Below are 23,428 nucleotides of genomic sequence, written 5' to 3'. Positions count from 1 at the left end.
AGGAACAGTCGGCTTGTGAGGTTATGGCCTCATTATTATGGGAAGAGGAGGATGGTATAATATGCAGTGATTATCGTGAGTTCTGTTGGTAAGTCATTTTTTCTGTACCGCTATTATTCATTAAGGCCCATGAATAGCAGCTGACGGCAGCCTTTCCAACAGCTGCTGCCAACAGTAGCAGTTTAGCACCAACCATCAAACACGCTGAGCTCTGTTTACATTTTCTTCCACCTTTTTTAAGCGGTTACAATTTTTTGATCTTGTTTTTTTGGAATTGGTAATCTAAAGAAGTAATATTATTTTCCCTAGCAGTTTTCATTAGTCTCGGCGTTACATCCCTAATACAAAAATACCCCATGTTTTTGTTGTCAGCTGTCGATTCCCTGTCCTTAATTTATACTTTAATGCTATTTCATATTTTTAATTTATTGTTTTTGATAAATAAACAAAGTAGTTAGTTATGATTTATGAATAATTATGCTCTCTTTTCAAAAGGACATGATTACAATTTCTTGTTGATCGTATAAACATACTTTTATAGATATATATAATGGGGATCTTATTATTTATGAAGAAATTTTGGATATCATGTGCAAATAGAAATGAATGGCTATGCTTAAAAAAAAATATTACTAAGCAAATTTATAATACAGTATCGAATAAAATACCTTGTAGGATTTTAACATTAGAAATATATAAATGTATAATTTATTTAAAAAATTGTGAAAGGAACAAATTGACAATGATTGTCTTGGACTACGTAAGAGATAAATAGCAATTGGTATGCTTGACTTATTTGGTTAACTACCAAATGATTTTGAATCTTCTTTTTTTGTATGGGAAAGGTTGTGTGATACAATCCAGGTAACGACGTGTAGTGCTGGAAATTGTGATTCCTTTTAGTCAACTGAATCACTTGAATGAGTTCACTAAAAAGATTTGTGCACTAAATAAGTTCCAAAATCCCCCCCCCCCCTTAGTACTATATATACATATATAATATCTATTTAAAAAATAATGGTAATCTGTTTGGAGCAAACTTCGGTTACATATTGAATACTCGTTAACGAATACAATACTCATAATTAATCTGACTACTGATGAAAGTATTGAGATGTATTGACTACTTGACAAATTTCCATAAAAAGAAGAGAAGTACTCAGCCTTCTACGTCATTATATTTACTATGAAATGAGGTTCCTTATGTAGTTATTATATTACTCTCTATTATAGCGTCCATTTGATAGTCAATTAAATAAATAAAAAATGTTCTAATTTTTTTCAATTCTTCTTCTTGAAAAAAGGAGCATCCTGAATAAGGTTGCCCGTACGTCATAGTTTCTCTTTCTATCTCGAAATTGGAGACAGCGACAGAGGAAAGATGAAATTAAATTATCGCAACCTTTTAATGATAAGGGAATAACTACGGCGGTACGTTAAGCTTAGGAACACGAAGTAATGAGAAGAATATTATGACGGGTGAAGAGGAGAAGGATCTCAACGTTTTCGTGTCGAGGGTCGTTAATGACGTCACCATTATAGTTCACCCCTCCCACTTGCAAATGTTAGGTTAAGTGAAAAATTATTAGTGTTTTTCGCTAGGTGTCTTTCTTGAGCTATTTCTCACGATTATTACATTTGATTAAAAAAAAAACACCTGAAAGTATGCTTAAAGGTTAAGCGTATTCTTTAAAAAAGTTCATTTACAGTTAGTTATCTGTTTGGTGAAGCCAATTGTGTTGAGCAAGTTTACAAAATAGATTAAACAGAGAAATTCGCTATATTATTCAGTATCATTATAACCAAGGTGAAAAGGCACAGAAGGAGGCCAAACAACTTTGTTCTGTTTATGAACCCAATGTAGTATCGAATGCTATAGCAAAGCAATTGTTCCCATTATTCTGTTTTGGAACCATCTAAATTAGATAATCATAACTATGTTAATTTTAATTGACAAAATAATGTGAAGCAAAGCTCAAAGCTTTTTACTACACATATTACAATTACAGGGCCGGAGTTCTTCTTCCAGATGTTATCGTATAAATTATGACTAGACCCCAGTGAACTGCTACCTGAGTCCTGAATGTATGAAATATCTTTAAAGGATTCAGTTCTTTTGCTGAATAAGTTCTTTTAAATATTAAAGTAATTTGATGAGTCAGTTCTTTTGGTGATTCAGTTCATACTTCTTTAGGTGATTCAGTTCGTTTGGAGGAATCAGTTCTTTTCCTGAGTTGGATACTGTCCAGTGAGCGAGTTTAGTTGGATGAGAGCTGAAGATTTTGGGAATTTTTTTCATTAATATTTTTCTTTAAATTTCAAAAATTAATTTTTTTGTGAACAGCTGAAGTCTTTTGAAATTTTTTATAAAAATTTAAAATTTGGATTTTTTTAGATAATTGATATTTTTTTATAAATAACTGTTTTGAACTTTTTTACAAAAAATGTATTTTTTGTGAATAACTATGGATTGACAAAAAAATTAATATTTGAAATTTTTTTTCGAAAAATTTAATTTTTTGTGAAAATTGAACATATACAATTTTTGAAAAAAATTAATAAATGAAACTAAAGCTTTTTAAAAAAAAATTCCAAAATTATAATTATATTTTTTTTTTTTTTCAAAAACTAAGCCATCTAAATTAGTCCACCTTAAAATCATATTTTTTAGATAATTGATATTTTTATAAATAACTGTTTTGAACTTTTTTACAAAAAAATGTATTTTTTTGTGAATAACTATGGATTGACAAAAAAATTAATATTTGAAATTTTTTTGAAAAAATTTAATTTTTTGTGAAAATTGAACATATACAATTTTTGAAAAAAAATTAATAAATGAAACTAAAGCTTTTTAAAAAAATTCCAAAATTATAATTATATATTTTTTTTTTTTCAAAAACTAAGCCATCTAAATTACCTAAACCTTCAAATCATATGCATTAATATTATTTTCTTCTTTTATATTTGAATATCTTTTATATATCTATAAGTCTTAGTTGATTTCTATTCAATTACATGTTACTCCTCAAATGAAATGACTTCTTAGAAATGAATGCATCAATCATAGACATATAATAATTCAAATTGAGCGATTTTGTGACGCCTTTTTGTATAAAGTTATAATAGAAAAGTGTTCATCCATTCGAGACTCTCATAGTCTCTTAAAAAATAGTTACATATAAGTGACTTTATGAAATAATGGAACTTTTTTATACATACATTTTACGACTGACTTTAAGAGTGTATTATATAAAATTACAGGGGGAAACAAATGCATTAAATTATGAAATACTAAAATTTTGATTATTATTATGGAGAGGAAGAAGTAAAGGGGGATGAAGATACCAGTTTGGATTTTCTATTTTCATGTCTCAATCTTATAATATGGCGATTTAAGTGATGAAATATGTCCTACAGGTATGTACAAATAAAAGAAACCGAAAAAGATCTTGGTAATCCTAATAATTTGAGAAATGTTTGAAAATACTGCAGACTCCTATTAAGGTTAATTAAATCAGCTGCAAGCTCCCATAGGAAGATAGAAATAAACACACATCCTACTTCGTATTGGGCTGGAGGGGCTGTAGACCTCACCAAAATTAAGAAATTTTTACTCTTTACCTATAAATTTAATATTTAATTTTTTTTTTACATTAATTTTTTTTTGTACAGCAGTAGATTTTTGTATTTTTTTTTTCAAAAAATTTATTTTTTCGAAAGTACCTCTGGATATTTGAATTAATTTTCCAAAAAAGTTAATTTTTTGTAAATAGCTGTAGATTTTTAATCAAAAAATTTCAAAAAATTTTATATTTGAAAAGAATTTTTTTTTTTTTCATATGTGTAGATTTTAATAAAAAAATTTAAACTTGAAATTTCATTTTTGAAATTTTTTTCCAAAAAATTTAATTTCTAAATGATTTTTTCTAAAGAGTTTAATTTTTTTTTCCTAAAAAAGAAAAATGTGTGAGAAAAAAATATTAAATATTTGGATGACCGATGAGTACTTAAGTCTTTAGAGCGCGCTCACTAATAAAAAGAAACAAAATTTATTTTAACATACACGTGTTTATATTTGATTCAAACCTTAACATGTATACTCTGAAAATTAATGATGGGACGATTGAAAAAAAAAAAAAATCTAACCCGATTCCGATGCCATTTGAGTAAAAATTCCCGATCCTGATTCCAATTCTATAATATTTTAAACAATATATTTAAAAATACAAGTTCGCTATAAATTTTTGAAATAAATCTTCTAATTAAATACATAAAATAAAGGAAGGTGATTATTCTACAAGATCCCTTTAAAATGCTTATTCTCCTAAAATATCTGCACCAACCGCATTTGTTTAGAAGACTTTTGTTAACGTTGAGTGTGTGTTCAATTTGTTTCTTCGCAGTTTTAGAGTACTTTTTATCATAAATTGCAAAAAATTAAAAGACTCAACTTACAAAATATCTTGACGGATATATTATATAATTTTTTTTCTCATAACTTAGATAAGTAATTAACAGTTAAATACACGTAATAAATAATAATACATAATAATTGAAATTACAAATTAACCATTATTTTCCGGATGTCTATTCCAGAAAATAATTTCGATTATCCGATTTCGATTAATCGTCCCAGCCCTACTGAAAATGCACATGAATGATGACTTATGAAATAAGTTTTAAAATAATTTAGACATAACAAAACAAAACCATTTTTCAAATTGTCAGGATTACCAGTTTGATTATAAGTAGTTTTTTTTTTTTTTTAACATACAAAGGATTTTCATTACTGGGGATGACTGATGATTCATCAAATCCGTCTATTCTCTTAACACACTCTCCGGGTATCATCAAATGTATTTGTTATTTCGTTGTGCAAAGTGTCCTTTGGGCAAAGTGGTTAGCCGGGAATAATTTTTTCGGCTAAGGAGTTGTACAACAAACTTTTAGTTTGTTTAATTTTGATGTAAGATTGTTTTTGGGTTGACATATGTATGTACAAAACACGGATTTCCATTGACGCAGTTACATATTTATTACTTAATATACCTTCAATCACTAATGCGTCATATATATAAATTTTATACGTAAATTGGTTATCTATTACCTTTTCAATTGACCACAGGTGTCAAGTCATCTTAGGTCTCTTATTCATGAATACGCAATATAAATATGCTTTGAGAAAAGAGGATATAAAATGATCATCTTGTGTTTTGATTTATTTAAAATTATCTATTTAAGCTATGTCTTCTGACTCTGGGGAGGGGTGTCTGCAAGTGGTGGCTGAAGAGGCTGTAGCCCTCACCCCCAAAATTTAAAAAAAATTACTTTTTGCTAAAAAATTGAATATTTAAATTTGTTTTCAAAAAATGTAATTTCATTGTTAACAGCTGTACATTTTAGAAATTTTTTTCCCAAAAAATTTAATCTCAAAAATCGACTACTTTTCACAAAAAATGTCAAAAATTATATATTTAATATTTCCTTTAAAAAATTAAAATATTTGAAGTTGAATTTTTTAAAAGTTCTGGACAAAAGTTTAGGATTTTTGAATTTTTTTCTAAAAAATTAAATATTTAGAAATTTTTTCTAAGAAAATTTAATTTTTTGTGAACGGCTTTAGATTTTTGACATTTCTTTCTTGAAAAAATTAAATTTTTTGGGCATAGCTTTTTGAACTATTTTCCCAAAAAATAAAAATATATTTAGTTAAAAATGGTTGATTTGTGAAATTTTTTTCTAAAAAATTGAATATTCGAAATTTAATTTTAAAAATTTTGTTGTTTTTTTCTAAACAAATCTAAACAACCAGTGGGCCACAACTCATTCTCACTTCACTTTTGTAGCAAAAGTGTCATAATATCTTAAGATACCGTAGAAAGTGCATAATAAAAACAAACATTTGTGTGTGTGTTTTTACCATTCTTGTTTATAGTAGCACAGACATTAATTAGAAATGTTACCATGTCTCAAATGTTGCCTACCCTGTATCTATGCACTGCTCTTAATACAAACATTTTTTTTTCGACCTCAACATATAGATGGCAGCACTCGTCAATAAAAGCTAAGAAGCATTTTTGAGAATTTTGAGAAAAACAGAGGAAATTTCTTTTAAGGATTTCTTTTTTGAAAAAGATCATTCGATCAAATTATACAACGGAGGAAAACATTTTAGTTCAAAAAGACATTAAAATAACCAAGCCCCCAAAATTATATTCCTCAGTACAACAGGCTTGCCAGATTGGCCTTGAAAAATTAGTTTTAGATTTTCTTTATATTTTACCAAAATATGAAATAAATATGTATTTAATAGTTTTGTTTTAGGGAGCCATTCTTTATTAAATTAAATTTAATTGGTTATCTGGCCCATTATATTAAAAGATTGGACATTTCTGATCTAGATCTTCATAAGTGTCCTTAGCAAAAAATATTTAAAAAAAAATAATAATAAAAATAAAAAAATATTCACGAATGTATTTAATTTTTAAACTATATAGTTTGAATACTGAGGTGTTTAAACAACCCATCGGCACTAACACTAGATATCCTGCACTATCCCGACTGGTTTTTTTCTAGCTAACAGCTAGGTTAAATTACTATGCCGCCACTTCGCTTACCATTAAGGAACCCTCCTAATATCCCAAAATATACACTGGGCTTCATATTGTACATGATCAGTGCTGGGCCCCAAGGTAGATTTAAACTCTACCGACTCCACATTAGCTGAGAACCAAGGATCCTTTAAAAAGTTCTATAGCAAACCCCAGCCAACTGGCTGTGTATATGAGCTCCTGGGATCCAAGGCTATTGAATTCATTTCCCTGAGTATTAATGAACCCTACTAATATCCCGAAATATAGACTGGCCCTCAAGTTATACGGTTGAAGTGCTGGGCCCCAAGGCAGTTTTAGCTTTACCGCCACCGCGTTTCTAAGCACCATGGACCCCTTCTAATATACTATGCTACATATAACATTTAAAAAAAAAAGTAAAACGTGCTTCCTGAGAGGTAGAAGGTTGCACAACCTGTTGGGCGGTGATGTATCATAAAATATTATAAGTGGTCCATCAGAGCCATCTACATTAGAGGGAATAGAGGGGCGGTAGTTCCTTTTCAAAATTTAGGAATTTTAACTTTTAAATAGAATCCATACAAAATAGGGATAGAAAAGATAATCCTGTAGACGCAGACTTTGGTGCATAGAAATTCGGCGGCAGTAGAATTTAACCTGGCTTGAGGCCAGCACTCTACCTATATAATGTGAGGTTCGGGGTGTATTTTTGGTTATGATATTAGAAGAGTTCTTTCATGCTCAGGAATGTGGTCCCTCGAATAATATAATCTTCCTTGGGGCACAATAGCTCATCCACATAACCCAGAGATCTCGATGTATTATATAATATTAGAAGGGGCCTTGGAAACGCGGCGGCAGTGGAGCTTAAACTGCATTTTGGTCCACCACTTCACCTGTACAACCTTTTGCCAGAGATATTAAATGACGTCTTCTATGGCAAGTTTCTTCATCATTCAATAGTTTTATCGTCCGAATATAATATAAATTACAACGAAATTGAACACGATAATAATGTCTTGCAATGAAATTACTCACAATCATATTGCTTCACTATGATCTTACCCAGAGCAATGTTGTCCCACAAAGATTATGTACAGGACGATTTTATTACGCAATGCTATTACCCCAACCATTTTTCTCCGCAATCTTTTTAAAGTGAACCATTATTTTCTTCGTTTTAATACTCTTCAATCCTAGTTTGGAGTGAAGCTAGGTTTAAAGGACCCACTTATCGGTCCTTAGGACTAATGAATGGAGAGAAAAAACCTGCCCAATTAGAGAGGGGAGAATAAAAGAAGACTGGTTAGGAATACAGACTTTGGACCGATCCAACAATAATCGTAATACAATCAAATTTTAATAGTGTATTCCATAAATTAACTATTGGAATGGAAAGCATATGATAATTTCATCTCATTATCCTCAGTGCAGGGGCGTCCACAAGATTGTTGGGTGCAGGGGGGCTTCAGAAACTTTAAGAGGTCTTGAGGCCCCGTAAAGGGGCTATTGACCTCAATAGTTTTTGCTATCATTCATTATTTCCTTCCTTTTTATTTTTTTATTATTCAATACTAGCTTGGGGTTAAAAAAAAAAGTTAGCTAGAAACGACGGACCAACTAAAAGAGTCTGAGGACCGTTGAATGATACAAAAGATTGGACTGATCGATAAATCAGTCCTAGGACCCATCCAACACAAATATGTTCCTTTTATATTGCATTATAATAGAAATATGAATATTTTTTGCAAGATATATGCCAGGGGTGGGCAACCTATGGCACACGGAGGCATATTCACTGGCATACGCAAGTTAGAACATATTCCCGTAGTCTGTGTGTGTGTTTTTACCATTGTTGTTGAAATTGGCACTCCATGTCTCAAATGTTGCCTAGCCCGTATCTATGCACTGCTCTTAATACATACGAGAGTGGTCTGAAAAGTTTCCGACCTCAACGTATAGGTGGCAGCACTCGTCAATAAAAGCTAAGGAGCATCTGTTGAACGTTACTCACGAAACTTTCAGCCATTTTAGATGTAAGTGTCGTTGTTTGAGTGGGTTGATGTGAGTGTGTTTGTGAAAATGGATCAAATCAAGTATTGAGTCGTCATTAAATCTTGATTTTTAAAAGTGTTACTTTTAAATAGATTCAAACAATAACAGACATATAAAGGCTTGTTGTGCTAAAATGGGACGAGGCTAAGTCAATCCAGCTTGGAGTAATTACACCAAAAAGAAAGTGTCTCTCATTAACACTTAATTTACAGAAAAAAAACGCCTAAAACAATTTGGACAAAGTGTGTAGAGTTAAAAGGAGACTATGATGAACAATAAAAAAAAATCAGAACAAATGTTTTGTATGTTTGTTAGGTCGGAAACTTTTCAGAGCACCCTCCTTTATATTATTTGGCTTTATGAAGCATCTAATTTTATCGAAAAAATAAGGAACTACACAACAACAACGTTCTGAAAGTTGAGTTTGTTTTAACCTCCTCCTTATAAGATGAATCCGAAACTTATGAATAAGAAGCTATCTCACGCTACCCTCCCTTTACCTATTTTGTACCGCAGACAAAAATAAAAAATAACGCACGTTTTTTTAACTGGCTAATAAAAAAACACGATGTATTTTCTTAAATGTTCAATAAAATAACACATTTCTCTGCAAGAGATAGAAAAATACGTAAGAAATGGATGTAAAATAATCTGGGTTTTTTTTTTTTTTTTGCTTATGCAAAAAAAAAAAACCAAACAAAAAACAATATCATATTGTGCTTCTAACAAAAAGGCATATAACATATAAAAATATAGACTTAAAAAAATAAGTAATAATTGATTTATATACAAAGAAAATTTTCTGTTTTTTGATTGGATACACTCGCATAGTGTACATAGGCATACTGGGAAATTTTCAAAAAGTTATTCGTCAATATGAGAAAAAAGTGGAGGAAAAAAAATATATTTTGTATATATATATATATAGTAGAAAAAAATAATGTTATTGTACATTGTATCTTGAGTATGTACAATATAATTAATTGATAAAGATATAAAAAGACTACAGGCGGGAGGAGATCAGGGAAAGGAAGTTGATCTCTCTGGGATTCACATACTTAATCAGCTAATAGAAAAAGGCAATGGATAACATAGAAAGGATAACTAAAGAAACCAACAGATTAACACAAAATGACTTGTAAAATATATAATTATAATATAAAAAAAATACATCTTCTCAATACCCAAGCGAATGGTTTTCATTGCTCAAGTTCCCCACTCCTAGTAGAGGACCTTCAAGACCCTCAAGCATATTTGCCACATCTGATTCAAACAGTGAAGATGAAGAATAGGATGAGGCAGAAGAGGACGTTGAGGTTGTAGATGATGAAGAGGGGCGATCCCATGAAAAAGAGCTGGAGAACATCGACGGAGAATTCCCCACTTCCCCACTCCTCCATAAATCCTCATCATTCATGGGTAGAATACCCGTGATAGACTCCCAGTCATCCATCCATGATGACAAGGGTGTAGTAAACTCGTTATTATAGTAGCTGCTATCAAGGAGGCCTTCTTCAGGTGTTGGTCCTAGTAGTGCGGCCCCAGAAGACAACATGGATCTTCCAGCGTTGGAGCTTGGACTAAAGATATCTTGTACATCCATGGGGAAATGCTCCAGTTCCTCAAAGCGTTCGTTATTTGGCAAAAATGATGGGGGTGAAGGAACCTCGATGAAGGATAATGACTCTGGTGAACTAGGAATATCCGAACTACTACATGGACTAGAAGGTACTTTGACAGCTGGAAGCATGGGCGTAAATCGACGACCACGAGTGGCAGATTTTCGCAACTCCGCTTTGTATTTTACATCCGTAGAGGAGAAGCGGCTTCCTTTCAGACGTGTCTCATCTCGGATTGAATAGCTGGTGGTGATTCTGAGGCTTTTGGATCGAGGATAGTCCTTGATGATTTGAGACTTTGTACTATTGCTGCTGTTGTTCGTACTGCTAGCTGCAGATCCGTTGTTCTTTTTGCGGGGCCTATATTTGTAGTCAGGATATTCTTGCATGTGAAGGACTCGTAGACGCTCGGCCTCTTGAATAAAGGGCTCTCGCTCGTCTTGACTTAGAAGCTTCCATTTCTTTCCAAGATTCTTTGAGATTTCCGCATTGTGAATGTCGGGTTGGATTTCTATAATTTTTCGTCTTTCAAGTTGCGACCAGACCATGAAGGCGTTCATTGGGCGTTTGATGTGATTCGCCGGATTCTTTTTCGTCTAATAATAAATATAAAATATCAGTACAAGTCCCCATAACATATAAATATAATTATATCCTTACCTGAGTTGCGTCAGTATAGGGTGTTGATGAATTTGTATCAATCGTTTGACTCCCAAAAATGGGCTCCAGAGAAGTAGCAGTTGTATTATTCATTCTATATAACTTCTCAACAACACTTTTTGTATATCTAATCAAGTACCCCTTACATTCAAAATAAGTATTTAATGAATTGACAAATTAGTTCTATTTAAAGAGCTCTGAAGTGTAGAGGACCTCTTATTCTCTGTGCGTGTGTAAAACAACTAATGAAACATCGCATTTCAATTTGCATGCAATCCTCTTTTTATCGTCTTTTTCAACGCGCTCGAGATGTGTGTAAAATTCGCGCACACGGAATATTACTACACCTTCTATAGTTCATGTCTGTACGTACACGCTTCGTGTAGTAAAAATAAATCGCACGCTTTTTTTGCGTCTTCTTTTGATGGATGATTAATGGATGAAAACCTTCCCTCCTTCTACTCCGCCTTTTCTTCTCCCCCCTCCTCCCATCACTTATAGCGTGCGCGTACGTAATAAAGCGTGTGGTTACTACACAGTCTTAAATGGAAAAAAAATGCAACGTGTAAAACTTTTTTTATTACAAATACGGCAAAAAGAATGTCTTTGAAGGACTCACAAAGAAAATATATATAATTTAATTATAATTCATGGTTCGGTTATACTCTTGTATATTTTTATCTACTCATAAAAAACACATAAGATATTATTACAAGAAATGAGCTAAATAATGGCTTGAAATTATAGGGTAAAGTCATGCATAATTGCAAAAAAAAAAAAAAAAAAAAAAAATGCAATACATTATTAGTATTTTTATATGATAATTATAAAGGGTGAGAGTTTGAGCCCCCATTCAGGAAGAATCGAGTTTCCATCCTTAAAATAAATCCATAAACACTCGCCCAGAAAAAAGTTGCCTTCAAAGCGTGAAAAAAGAGCATTTTTGTCATATCCTCAAGTAATAAATGCTTGAATTAATTAACTTTTATAATAATTATATCAAATGATTTTATTGAAATCAAATTTCGGAAGATGGGCATCTGCAGCAGGATTATTATTTTCATTATTTTTCGGAGGAGAGTTATTGGATCTTTTTGAAAAATAATCCAAAACTTAAAATTTGTTTGAATAACATTTCAAAAATAAAACTTCAACTATTAAATTTCTTGAAAAAAAAATCAGAAATCCATAGATATTCATAAAAGTTTAAATTTTTAGGAATATAATTTCAAAAATTAAACTTCATATAATAAGTCCACAGCATTCATAATTTTTTTTTTTTTTGAAAAGAAACAAAATTATTTGAAGTAAATTTCTAAAACTAATTTTCAACTAGTCATTTTTTTAGAAAAATGTTTCAAAATCCCAGGTTATTGACTAAAGATTTAATTTCTTGGGAAGAAATCTTCAAAAATGCTGTTTAAAAAAAAACACTTCAAAAATGCTGTTTAAAAAAAAAAAAACATTTCAAAAATTATATTTTTTGAAACAAAGTTTCAAATATTAGGTTATGTAGTAAAAAGTTAAAATTCCTCTATTGGGGAGGGCTGCAGCCCATCCAGTCCATCACCTGCGGACACCCCTGAATAGTGATGCTATTTTAATGAATACATTGGTTTTTCAAATATATTTTGAAATTCAAAGAATCAATAATATCAATATCCAATAAATAAATACAATATTTGGTGTTCAGCTGTCGAGATTTCTGCTTCCTTTCCCTTAATCAATTTTCTTAACATTGATTAATAATAAATTGTAGCAAAGTAGAGATGGTTCTCCGGTTCCTCTCTAGTGAGAAGAATTTATGCCCAGATCAAGTCTACAACAGGTAGGTCATCTAAAATAAATCCAAAGGACGTTTCTGAGGGTATGTAAACGAAGTTTCCAGCAACTGTGATGGTCTTTGGAATCGTCTCAAGTGATGATGGTGGAGGAAATTGGAGATCAGCCTCGGGCCTGGAAACATGAAACAGCACCTTGTCATGTGGCAAACAGGTTGCTTAAGTGGCAATACCTTGACTTCATTGAATCCAGGCCATGATTCATCCTGGAGGCGGATTCATCAAATGAGTTCTTTTTCAACATGTATATGTACAATTTATAAGAGTTTTCAAGTAAATTAACTGAAAATTTAATAACTTTTCTGGAAAAAAAAAAAAAAAAAAAAAATGTTGCGCAGACTTACAATTTTTAATTTATAAAAAAAAACACGAATAACTCATGAGTCATTATAATAATGTACTTTTGGGAGAGGACATTCCATTTCTATACAATACATATATACTCGATAATGTACATCTCTTGATTCAAGGCCATTTTTTTATGTTTTACAAAAGATGATGAAATTACAATTGACCCTATAAATTTTCATATCGTGTATTAATTCACATAGGCAATAGTTGGCCCGTCAGCCTAGAAGTAAGGTTAGAATGATTTTTCTCATAATGAAGTCTAGATTAATTCATTTTTATTCTTCGACAACTATGGTCGATCATTTCTGTGAACAAATTAAACAGATGAAGCCTTCTGAAACCCTATAAATTAGAGTTAATCTATAAAAAGTTCTTCGTCACAATGAAATAAATAGAATTTATATATATTTTGTATGTGAAGTCGGTGCTAAATTATGTGCCATAAGTCAAATACAACTCCTGAATTATAGTTAAGATTCTTGGGTATCTCGTCACATCCCAAGAAATTTGAATACAAACGTTCAAACCAAACGAGTAGGTTTACAGGCTTCAGACAAATCACCTTCAACATCTAAAATAACCTCCAACCTGGATCTGAATTACATTCTTCATAAGAGGCATAAAATGTAAGTAGACCTTCTTCACTTGAACGCTAGGCAAATCCTATAATTACCTTTTTGATACGACTAATAAGTTTGTCTTTGGTGTTTCAGAGAATTCGATTGGTTTAAAGTTCGATAGCACCACTCCTAAACAAGTCCATCAGATTAAGATCTGGCGAGTTTAGAGACCAAAAGTACTGCAAAATGATCTAGACTAAATTATCTTTTGGGTATTTTAGACTTTTTGTTGTGGTTTGGCAGGGATTTAAGTCCTATAGGGCCTCAAATTTCCTCAAAATTTGTCTCTCAGAGTTCGAGCAATTGTTATCTTGTCTGTTTTTTCCTTTAAGGTTGTAAAAATGTCAATTTCGGTAAATATCTTCCTTTGATACCTCTAGCTACAGCCCCTCCAGCCCCTTCCGAACGCTACTTAACGCACGATAATTTACTACTGAACTGGCCAAAACCTGTTGTGCACTTAAAGCATTTGTAGTATATATACACCATTACAAAACTTTATCGTAAGATCCAATATGATCAATAATGAACAAACAAGATAAGACTTGGTTTAAAAAAAAAGGGTAGGAAATACGAAATTACTTTTTCCCCAACATAACATATTAAAATTACTTCCCTTTTTAGATGTTGGGGGTAGAAGCATCATAGTTTTGATAGGATACGCCCCTAGTACCCTATGCAGTTACTCTACTTACTTGGACAAGAATTCCAATTATGAATTTTAAGTGATCAATTCATAATTAATCTTTATGGACATAGATTATTCTCGTAAATGATTAATATGATTATAGAAGATTCATGTTAGCTTATCAAATTTATATCTATGTAGGCAACAGCATTTGAAGGGTATTGACCTTTACTATCGTTTAATATATATACATTTTATGTATAGAAAATTTGTGAATATAGGTAAATTAATGATATATTCAGAAATTTGCTCTAGCAACGCATACTTTGTTGTTATTTGTAGTATTTAAGGAGAATCAAAGGCATCTCTAAAAACTTATTTTGCTATGTTAACTATATATTAGAAAATTAATAAATAAAAAATTCCGTGAAATTGAAAATAAAATATCAATAAAATGCGACAAAATGATAAAACATATTATCTATTAAGTGGTTTTTTGAATAAATTAATATGTTCAATAATATTCAAAATATAGCAACTTAAAAAAAGCGTGGAGGCTAACTTTAGAAACCTCTGCATCCTGAGCCGGAGCACAAAAAATATTAATTTTTGGAATTTGGAGTTTTTAACTAATATTAAAATATGCGCCAAATTGAAAAAAAAAATCGAAGATGGGGCTGTGAATAATGTATTTTTTTGATTGATTTTATTTAACCTTCAAATTTTGCAATGTCAAGCTTTATTACGTAAGAAACTTTCTAGAAAACCATATTGCTGAAAGCTACTTTTGCAAAATAGCATTTCACCGAACAACCACATTGAAGAGTGGCCACGGTATAAAATATTTTATGTTGATCCATGATCCAATACTCTGTATTTAAGATTCACATTCATGTTAAACCAATTTTAAAATATAAAATATATAAATATTTGGCACAAATTCTAGTTTTTAAATGTTATTGATTAATAGTTAATTCGTTTCGCTATGGGAAGGGTTCAGCCCCTCGCATATTTCGGGTAAGGACTTCAAATAAATGCAAATCATATATTGTGTTTTCTTCAAACAATGATCATTAAAACGTCCACAGTTATAGTATATATTTTATGTGGGGGAAGTTTGATTTTGGAATTGTATTGAGAAAAAATTAAAATTTAAAATTTTTTTTTAAATACATTCCTATTCCAAAAAAAATTTCTATAATTTAATTTAAAATAATGAACTTTTGGAAAAAAATATGACAAGAAATATTAATTTCTAATATTAAATTTTAAGAAAAGTACTCAAAATCCTTAATTTGGGAGGGGGATATAGCCTCTTCAGCCCACCTCCAGCTAAACTCTTGTTTCAAATTAAAGAACTGATGTACACCTGGCATAAAGAAACGTACATGATTAGAGTAAACTGGGTTTCTTTTAATTTAATTTCCCTTGACTCCAGAACATAGGCAACATGCACAATGCATTTTTGTGATATTACTTCTAGGCAAGGCTTTACCCTTATCGGTTTAGCGGTTCAATCAGTTCTGGTTTTTGATCTGTTAATCTTTTGTGAAAAGCTATGGATTTTTGAAATATTTGTAACAAAATTTTATATTTGAAATAAAATTTTTGAAATTCTTTTTCAAAGAATTTAATTTTTTATGAACAGCAGTGAATTTTTGAAATTTTTTGTAAACAGATATGGATTTTTGAAATATTTTGAGAATAATTATGGGCTTTTAAAATTTATTTTTAATGTCTCAATGAAAAAAAATTGTGCAAAGATAGAGTTAAAAAAAAAATTTCTTAGATTTTTTTTCATAAAAAAAAGATTATTCGGGAAAATTATACAGATGAGCAAATAAATGAATATTTGAATTATTTTTCATTTTTTCAAAGAAAATATTTTTCTGTGAAAGCTATGGATTTTGGAATTTTTTTTCCAAAAAATCTAATTTTCAAATTTTGTGTTAACAACTGTGGATTTTTCAATTTTTTTGTAATAAAATTTAATTTTCTTTGAATGGCGATAGATTTTTAAAATATTTCTACAAAAATTTAATATTCGTTTTTTCTTTGAATGGCGATAGATTTTTGAAATTTTTTACAAAAAATTTAATATTTAATTTTCGTTTTTTCTTTAAATGTAATATTTGTAACTTAACCAACAATTCTTGATTTTTAAATAACTCTTCACTTAAGACTTATTTAAATGCTGTTGAAAAATTCTATTTTTATACCTATAAACATTGTGAAGTATACCCATTTGATACATAAATTTGCATATACCTGAATAGAAAGTTTGCAAAAGATATAGGTATAATCAAGAGCAAATAAATTTTGTTCTATATTACAAAGATCAACAACAACGAATAAAGATGTGAAAGGTATTCACGTCAAAGTAATTTTTTGTTATTTTCTTTTGTGCAATTTTGTTTATTTATCCTTTTAACATATGTAAATAAAAAAAATTACATATCAAACGTATAACTGTAATACAGCTTAACTGTAATTTACACCTAAGGTTAGTGAAAAAAAAATATTCATTGACTCGTATAGACAGTGTGGCTAGAAAAATTTGAAATTAGAACCAGGCCCTACTGGTGGGGTTATCCCCTTTTAGGGGAGCTGGAATCACTTATAGAATTCAAAATATTCGAACAAATACGCGGGAAATTTAGTAAGTAGACGTATAAAATTACTAAAAGTTTTTTATCATATTTTTTGAGGCTCTGATGTCCCTCAAAGTTTATTTCTGCCGGAAATAAATTCGTGGAAAGACTTCTTCTTGAGGACATCCGAAATGTAAAAATCCAAAGGACTATAACACACTGTAAAGATGTATTGATGTGCTCTAAGGGACGTATAACATATCGTTGTTAAACAACAGATGCACGTTGTCCGTACATTTTTTCTTGTGCATTTCCCTTTCAGGATCTGGGAGTAATGTGTATACCGGACCATTACCATTACCGGATTATTATTTACTCATCCTTATTATGCAAATTTTGAGAGGTTAAGAGTATTGTTATTAATTTTTTTTTCAATTTTCCAATGAAAAATGTTGTAGAACATATTACATTAGCTGTCAATTACAAAGTAAAACATTGTCCTTGTTGCCAACATGAGTATACATTACGAAAAGAAGATTGAAATAGCAGAGCTCCTCTGCACGGAATTGTCCCGGAAGACCATCCGGGAGCAGACTGGGACCTCGAGTAGGACGATTTACAATTAATATATTTGCATAATAAAGATGGGTAAATAATAATGGATGGGCCAGTAGATATCTGGGTAAATTCTGATTACTTGTACACTCCCATACTTTAAATGATGTAATAAAAAAAAAGGGTGAAATTGAAAAAAAAAAAAAATTGTTGTCCAATTTTTGTATGTATGGAATGTTTAATTACTCAGTCTTAGATGAATGATTAAAACATCTATTATGACTAATGTACTTCTTAAAAAGAGTGCGATACAAAGTTTGCCTTCCTGGTCATTTAGATTACTCATTAAGTAATACATGCAGGACAAGATTTATTCGTTTGCAGGGGCGTATTCATTAAAACATTTTTGTTTTTTACAAGAAAATTAAATATTTGAATTTTTTTTTTTAAAGTTGAATATTTGAAATTTAATTTGATTTTTTATATTTTTTCCCCCGAAAATTTAATCTTCTGTGAAGAGCTAAGGATTTTTGATGTTTAATATTTGAAATTTTTTCTAAAAAAGTTTTATATTTTAAATATAATTTTATAATTTTTTTTTGAATAAATTGAATTTTTTGTGAGCAGCTATGAACTTGTAAAGTTTTTTTTCTTCAAAAAATGGAGTATTTGAAATTTAATTTTTTGAATCTTTTTTCCAAAAATTTAATTTTTTTTTGAGGAACAACTGTAGATTTTTGAAATGTTTACTAAAAAAGTAGTTTTTGAAATTTGTCTCAAAAAGTTTTATATATAAAAATTAATTTTTTGAGAGAAGCTGTAAAATTTTTTAAAAAGAATTTTCAAAAAAATTTAATTTTTTTGAATTTTTTCCATAAAAAAAATTATTTTTTTTGGGCATAGCTGTTTTTTTATAATTTTTATTTGAATTGTTGTAGATTTTTGGAATTTTTTCCTCAAAAAATAATATTTGAATTTTTTGATTTTTTTTCAAAAGCATTCAAGCACTCCCCCTGAAAAAAATAGTAATTAAATATATATATAATCCTACGGACGCCACTGAATAGTTAGGCTAGTCAAGTTTGTCTTCCATAAGAATTCTTCTTTATTTATTTTTTTAAATGTTCATCTGAACAGTCTAAATAAATATGGATCAAAACTAAACTATTCACAAATTGTATTGTTCCATTACAAGATTCAATTTTGAGAATAATTATTGCGGCTTGCTTTTGTGTGGACAAGTCACATCTTTAAATTACATTCATGCTAATGTAGATTGTTCTAGAATTTATTCATTTTTATGAAACGAGTTTTTATTTTTTTTCATTATTTTAAAGCATTGATGAAGTCATGTTGTATGTAATTAGGTGCTTTACCTCCAAACGCGTGTTTGCAAGTGCAGGCGTTGTCGTATGATTGTGTTTTTTAAATTTCTCAGAAGGTCCTGGTGAAGATGCGTTTCAGGAAACGGAAATCCAAATGATTGCATCTATTTCATGTACTTAAATAACGTCATACTTCTCTACTAACAATGGCAGACATATTTACCGGCTGTGCAAAAGCTTTGAGACTAAAATGAAGAAATTAAAACAATGACGTCTTATTCGGTATATATTTAATATAAAACAATTTTAAGCATATGAAGTGAGGTCAAAAATTCTGAGCTTTATTTTGGCAATAACATTTATATTGTTAGAATTATCCGATTAAGGTGGTTCTAAATAGTTTTATGGCTCATTTTCAGTTCCTTGGTAAAAGGGGAAGTACTCACATGCTGGTCCAACTCGACGGAAAAAAAAAATGGCCGCCTGTTCTTCCTTTTCACTTTAAGAATGTATCGAATTTTCTCTTTTTTTACATTCATTTTGGAAAGATGTAACACAGAACTAGCTTCACCAAATCCAAAGCAGTAAATATACTTTTTTTTTAGTATACTCTAATATAATTTATAATAGTGATATCAAAGATAATTAACCCTAATCTTGAATATCCCTACTATAGGGAGTAATAATGGCTCTTAGAAGGACACATAATTTGCTAGATGGGCATTTGAATTAAACCAGCCGTTTTGTAGGGTCAGGAATCGGGTTTCTCAGTGGGGATCCCATCTAAAATAATTCCGTATATTTACAGTAAGTCCACGAGAAATCACGCATCTTCACGTGCAAGGTCAAGTCGAGGCTCAAATCTTTACACGCAAGTCCAAGTCTTAGAATATTTTCATCGAATCTGCAAATTGAATCGAGTTCATTTCAAGACCATAATTGTTATATGTTATTGTGTTTATACTCCATAGTATGAAGACTTTTCTTGAGTTCCTTATTAAATTTTGTATAAAAAGGATAAATACAATTGTTGTCCATTTTTGGATAATAGCAAATAAGTATGTGTAAAAGTTGTTGAAAATGTTATTTATTTGGTTGACTGTGAGACAACTTGAGTAGTCGATTACATTGCTGGCTAAGCCCTACTGTGGAACCCAATATGTAGGGCAAACTGAAAGAAAGGAAGAAGACTGAAAGACAGAGTACGAGAACATGGGGATTACATTGGAAGAGGAACAGAAGCCACTTGACTACTTCCCACAAGATTAATTATATGAAAGTCTAAATCATTGAAAAAGTGACGATAAATACAGAAGTGATGAGATTGACTAGAAAGGAAGTGTGGAATCGAAAGTTCAGCACAATGAGTGTAAGACTAAACAGGAAACCCTGGGGAAACTACTTCCAATGCTCTATCCCACTTACAGATGAGAAGGATTTACATTTTCGCGGATCCGCGTCGATTCGGATATTTCGAAACCAAAATAAGGTAAATTTTAAGGTATCCGAACTTTCATATCTAAAATTTAAATTAGACAGAATCTTGCCTCGAATTTATAAGTATTTTACCAGAAGTTCAGACTTAAATAAACTAGGATCAGGAATAAGGTTACATTTTTATTGATAATATATGTCGAAGCAATGATTAACAGTATGTTATTACAATTAAAACACAATTATTAATTATTATTTGATTTTTTTAATAACGATATTGAACACATTTTATTCTATCTCAGAACCTCTTCCCTGAAAAGAATCAGAATAAATCCCCCTAAAACAGTTGGTACTTGGCTATTTCTTCCAACTATGGAACTATGTATTGTTGAAAAATAATTAAGAAATTTTTACAGCATAATAAGGAACTCATTCGTATACAACCAATCAATGTTAAGAACAATGATTAGAGGAAAAGAAGAAGAAATATCGACAGCTGAACACCAAATACAGTGTACATTTTAGTGTTTGCGTGTTGTGTTCTTCATTTTTAATTAGTTCATTTTAATTGAACAATACTTGAGGAAAATGGGTTAACTTATCTACTGATTTTTAACCCTTTTGTCTGTTTCTTTTCGGGGAAAAGTTGTATATTACAATAAAGGTAAAGACGTGTGAGATAATGTTGCGTGGAATAACCACGAGATACAACTGTTTATGTTGATGTCGTCTCCAATTTAATGAGAAAAACAGATGTTAAGGGATTTAATAAAAAAGAAGGTCCTTTTACCTTAAGGACTCGAGAGAAAGAGGGGGCACACAGTATAAGACGAGCATGGTTTGTCCTCTCTCTGTGCTGATTGTCTAAAAATTGTCAGCTACCATAAGGTCTATTTTAAAGGTCTTGAAGGCAATTTATGTGGAACTTTTTGGGATTCATTTAATTATTAATCATAATTTAGCGAATGCTTTATAATTAAAATATATTTATCATAATGGTAACTTGTAGTGCAGTTTATTATACTTTGAGTTTAAAGTCCCCTGACTTAAGGCCCAAAAAAATTTTAATTTTCCAAAAGACACCGATCGAAGGAAGTTGTGGATCAATGCCATCAAGCGTGCGAATTGGACTCCCACCAAAGACTCAAGAGTTTGCCTAGTAATATAATCAACAATTTCTTTTTTACTATGTAAAAATTAAATTAATGGGTATTTGTATAAGGATGTCACTGGGCTCTATATTCTAATTATGAATGCTTAAATTATTCGCTGTAGGCTTACTTTGATATTTGTAGTGAAGTCTCCAAAAGGATGGTGGCGTTTGGCAGATAATGCAATTCCTACTTTACATGAACATTCTAAGATTAAAAAAAAACATGTTTGTTTTTTTTGAAAAATTAAATCATGTGAGGATAACAACATTATATTAGTCAGCTGTAAATTAAGACTTATTTCTATCCCTTATATACTTTTTGTAATAAATTTTTTGTCTGTCCGCTCTTTCTCTTGAATCGTTTAATTTGACCAAATTATAAAACGGATAATCACCCCTCTTCGAACAAAAAAATATATATCCAGGGGAAGCTCTGTAAATGATATGCCTACATGCATGTAAAGTTTCCTAATATCCCATCATACATATTTTTATCACTCAGAGAGTGTCCAATAACATTGTCCGTGGATTTTGTTTTTATGTGCTTCCTTCGCAGTTTCAATGATTGATAAATATGTACTTTGAAGTCCATTCCATGACAATGAAAGAAAAAAAATCACAACGTATGTCAGGTTTTAACTGGATGTTGAGTAAAAGCGTATTATTTACAAAACATGATGCAATCTTGATTAATTTCTCATAAGTTATCTACAAGCATGGGAATCTAGACGTACTCTTATGGAATATACATGTATGGCGCTTAGCATGTTTTAATCTAATCCTACAGATCCTACAAATATATGCTACAGGGTCCTAATTAAAAAAAAAAAAAATCAGGGGTAGTATTTATCAACTTATTAACAGTTTTTTACTAGTGTTTAGACTCGGTCCAACACCGAATTTTTTTTTTCGGGTCTATCTTAAGTAATTTTTTCTAGACAGATTTGGACCAATATTTTATCGGTCTCACTTTGAATACCAATTTTTTTTGGCCTCACTTTATGGCCGATTTTTTTCGATCTCATATTTTATGAGGGCCCAACTTTCTTTTTTCTAGATCAATTGTATTTGATTTTTCAAAAAAAATCTTAAAAGTACAAGATGTTCTTTAGAACAAATATTGTATACATATAATATAAATTTATTTATTTCGATTATACAAACAAATTTGTTGCGCCCTACATAATAAGTTTTATAAGTAATAAGAATTAAGAATCCCCGCCCCCTCCTCATTCATTTGTTTTATTATTTTACTAAGTTTTTTTCGATGTTCTTCAAGAGTTAGGGCCAAATGAATATAAAAGGAATCGACAAAAGATATATCAAACTTGATCATCCATCTCTAGAGATACTCGAAGGAATAATTCTGTTTTCTACGAGAGACGACGGAATTAAAACACATCCGATCTATCTCTTTTTAAACTTAGTATGACGTCATTGTACTTGAAAATTCACATTAAGTCATGTTATAAACAATTTATCTATAAAATCGCTCTAGACCAATTTGTTTGGGGATAAAACTAGACCTTTTTTTGGGCCGATCTAGACCTAGCTTTTTTATTGAACCTAATTAGTTTGGTCAAAAAAAATTAAAAATGTAACGGTCTGAGACCGGTTTAGGATTTCCAGACCAAACCCCAACACTATTGTTGCCTCAACCAGCTCCCCACCCCATAACAAGAAATCTGACCCCAAATAACCTAACTTTGATTTCTACACTGTCCTATTAAGCTTAATTTAGGCCCTTCTTATTCATTATTTAGTAAATACTTTGTTCGTGAGTAAGATACAATTATTCATAGATCTAAAAAAAAAAAAAAAAAAAAAAAAAACATTTTTGAGAATTTCTTGAATTTGCTCGAACTACTCGAATATATATAAACAAGACAGGGGCAAGACAGTGGGCTTTAGGGTCCTAATTATCCCCCAAAAAAAAATAAGATATACAATTATGCGGAAACCCCTGCAGATGCGTCGCTAATCCCTTCTTTGCTAGGGCTCAAGTTATGTGGCGTAATAAT

The 23,428-nt window shown here is 30.6% G+C and overlaps 1 protein-coding gene across 1 annotated transcript; it reads right to left on the bottom strand.

Moving 5' to 3' along the window:
* Nucleotides 1–9,423: 9,423 nt before the first annotated feature.
* LOC121130299 (uncharacterized) lies at nt 9,424–11,162 on the bottom strand. Its single transcript, XM_040726060.2, has 2 exons — nt 10,910–11,162; nt 9,424–10,845 (listed from the first exon to the last, which is right to left on the bottom strand). The coding sequence occupies exons 1-2, from the start codon at nt 11,000–11,002 to the stop codon at nt 9,808–9,810; spliced, it is 1,131 nt and encodes a 376-aa protein (XP_040581994.1). The 5' UTR covers nt 11,003–11,162; the 3' UTR covers nt 9,424–9,807.
* Nucleotides 11,163–23,428: the final 12,266 nt, after the last annotated feature.

This window comes from Lepeophtheirus salmonis, chromosome Z, assembly GCF_016086655.4.
Source record: "Lepeophtheirus salmonis chromosome Z, UVic_Lsal_1.4, whole genome shotgun sequence".
Taxonomy (NCBI): Eukaryota; Metazoa; Arthropoda; class Copepoda; order Siphonostomatoida; family Caligidae; genus Lepeophtheirus; species Lepeophtheirus salmonis.
The sequence above is the reverse complement of the archived record's forward strand: the minus strand, read 5'-3'. Positions and strand labels throughout refer to the sequence as shown.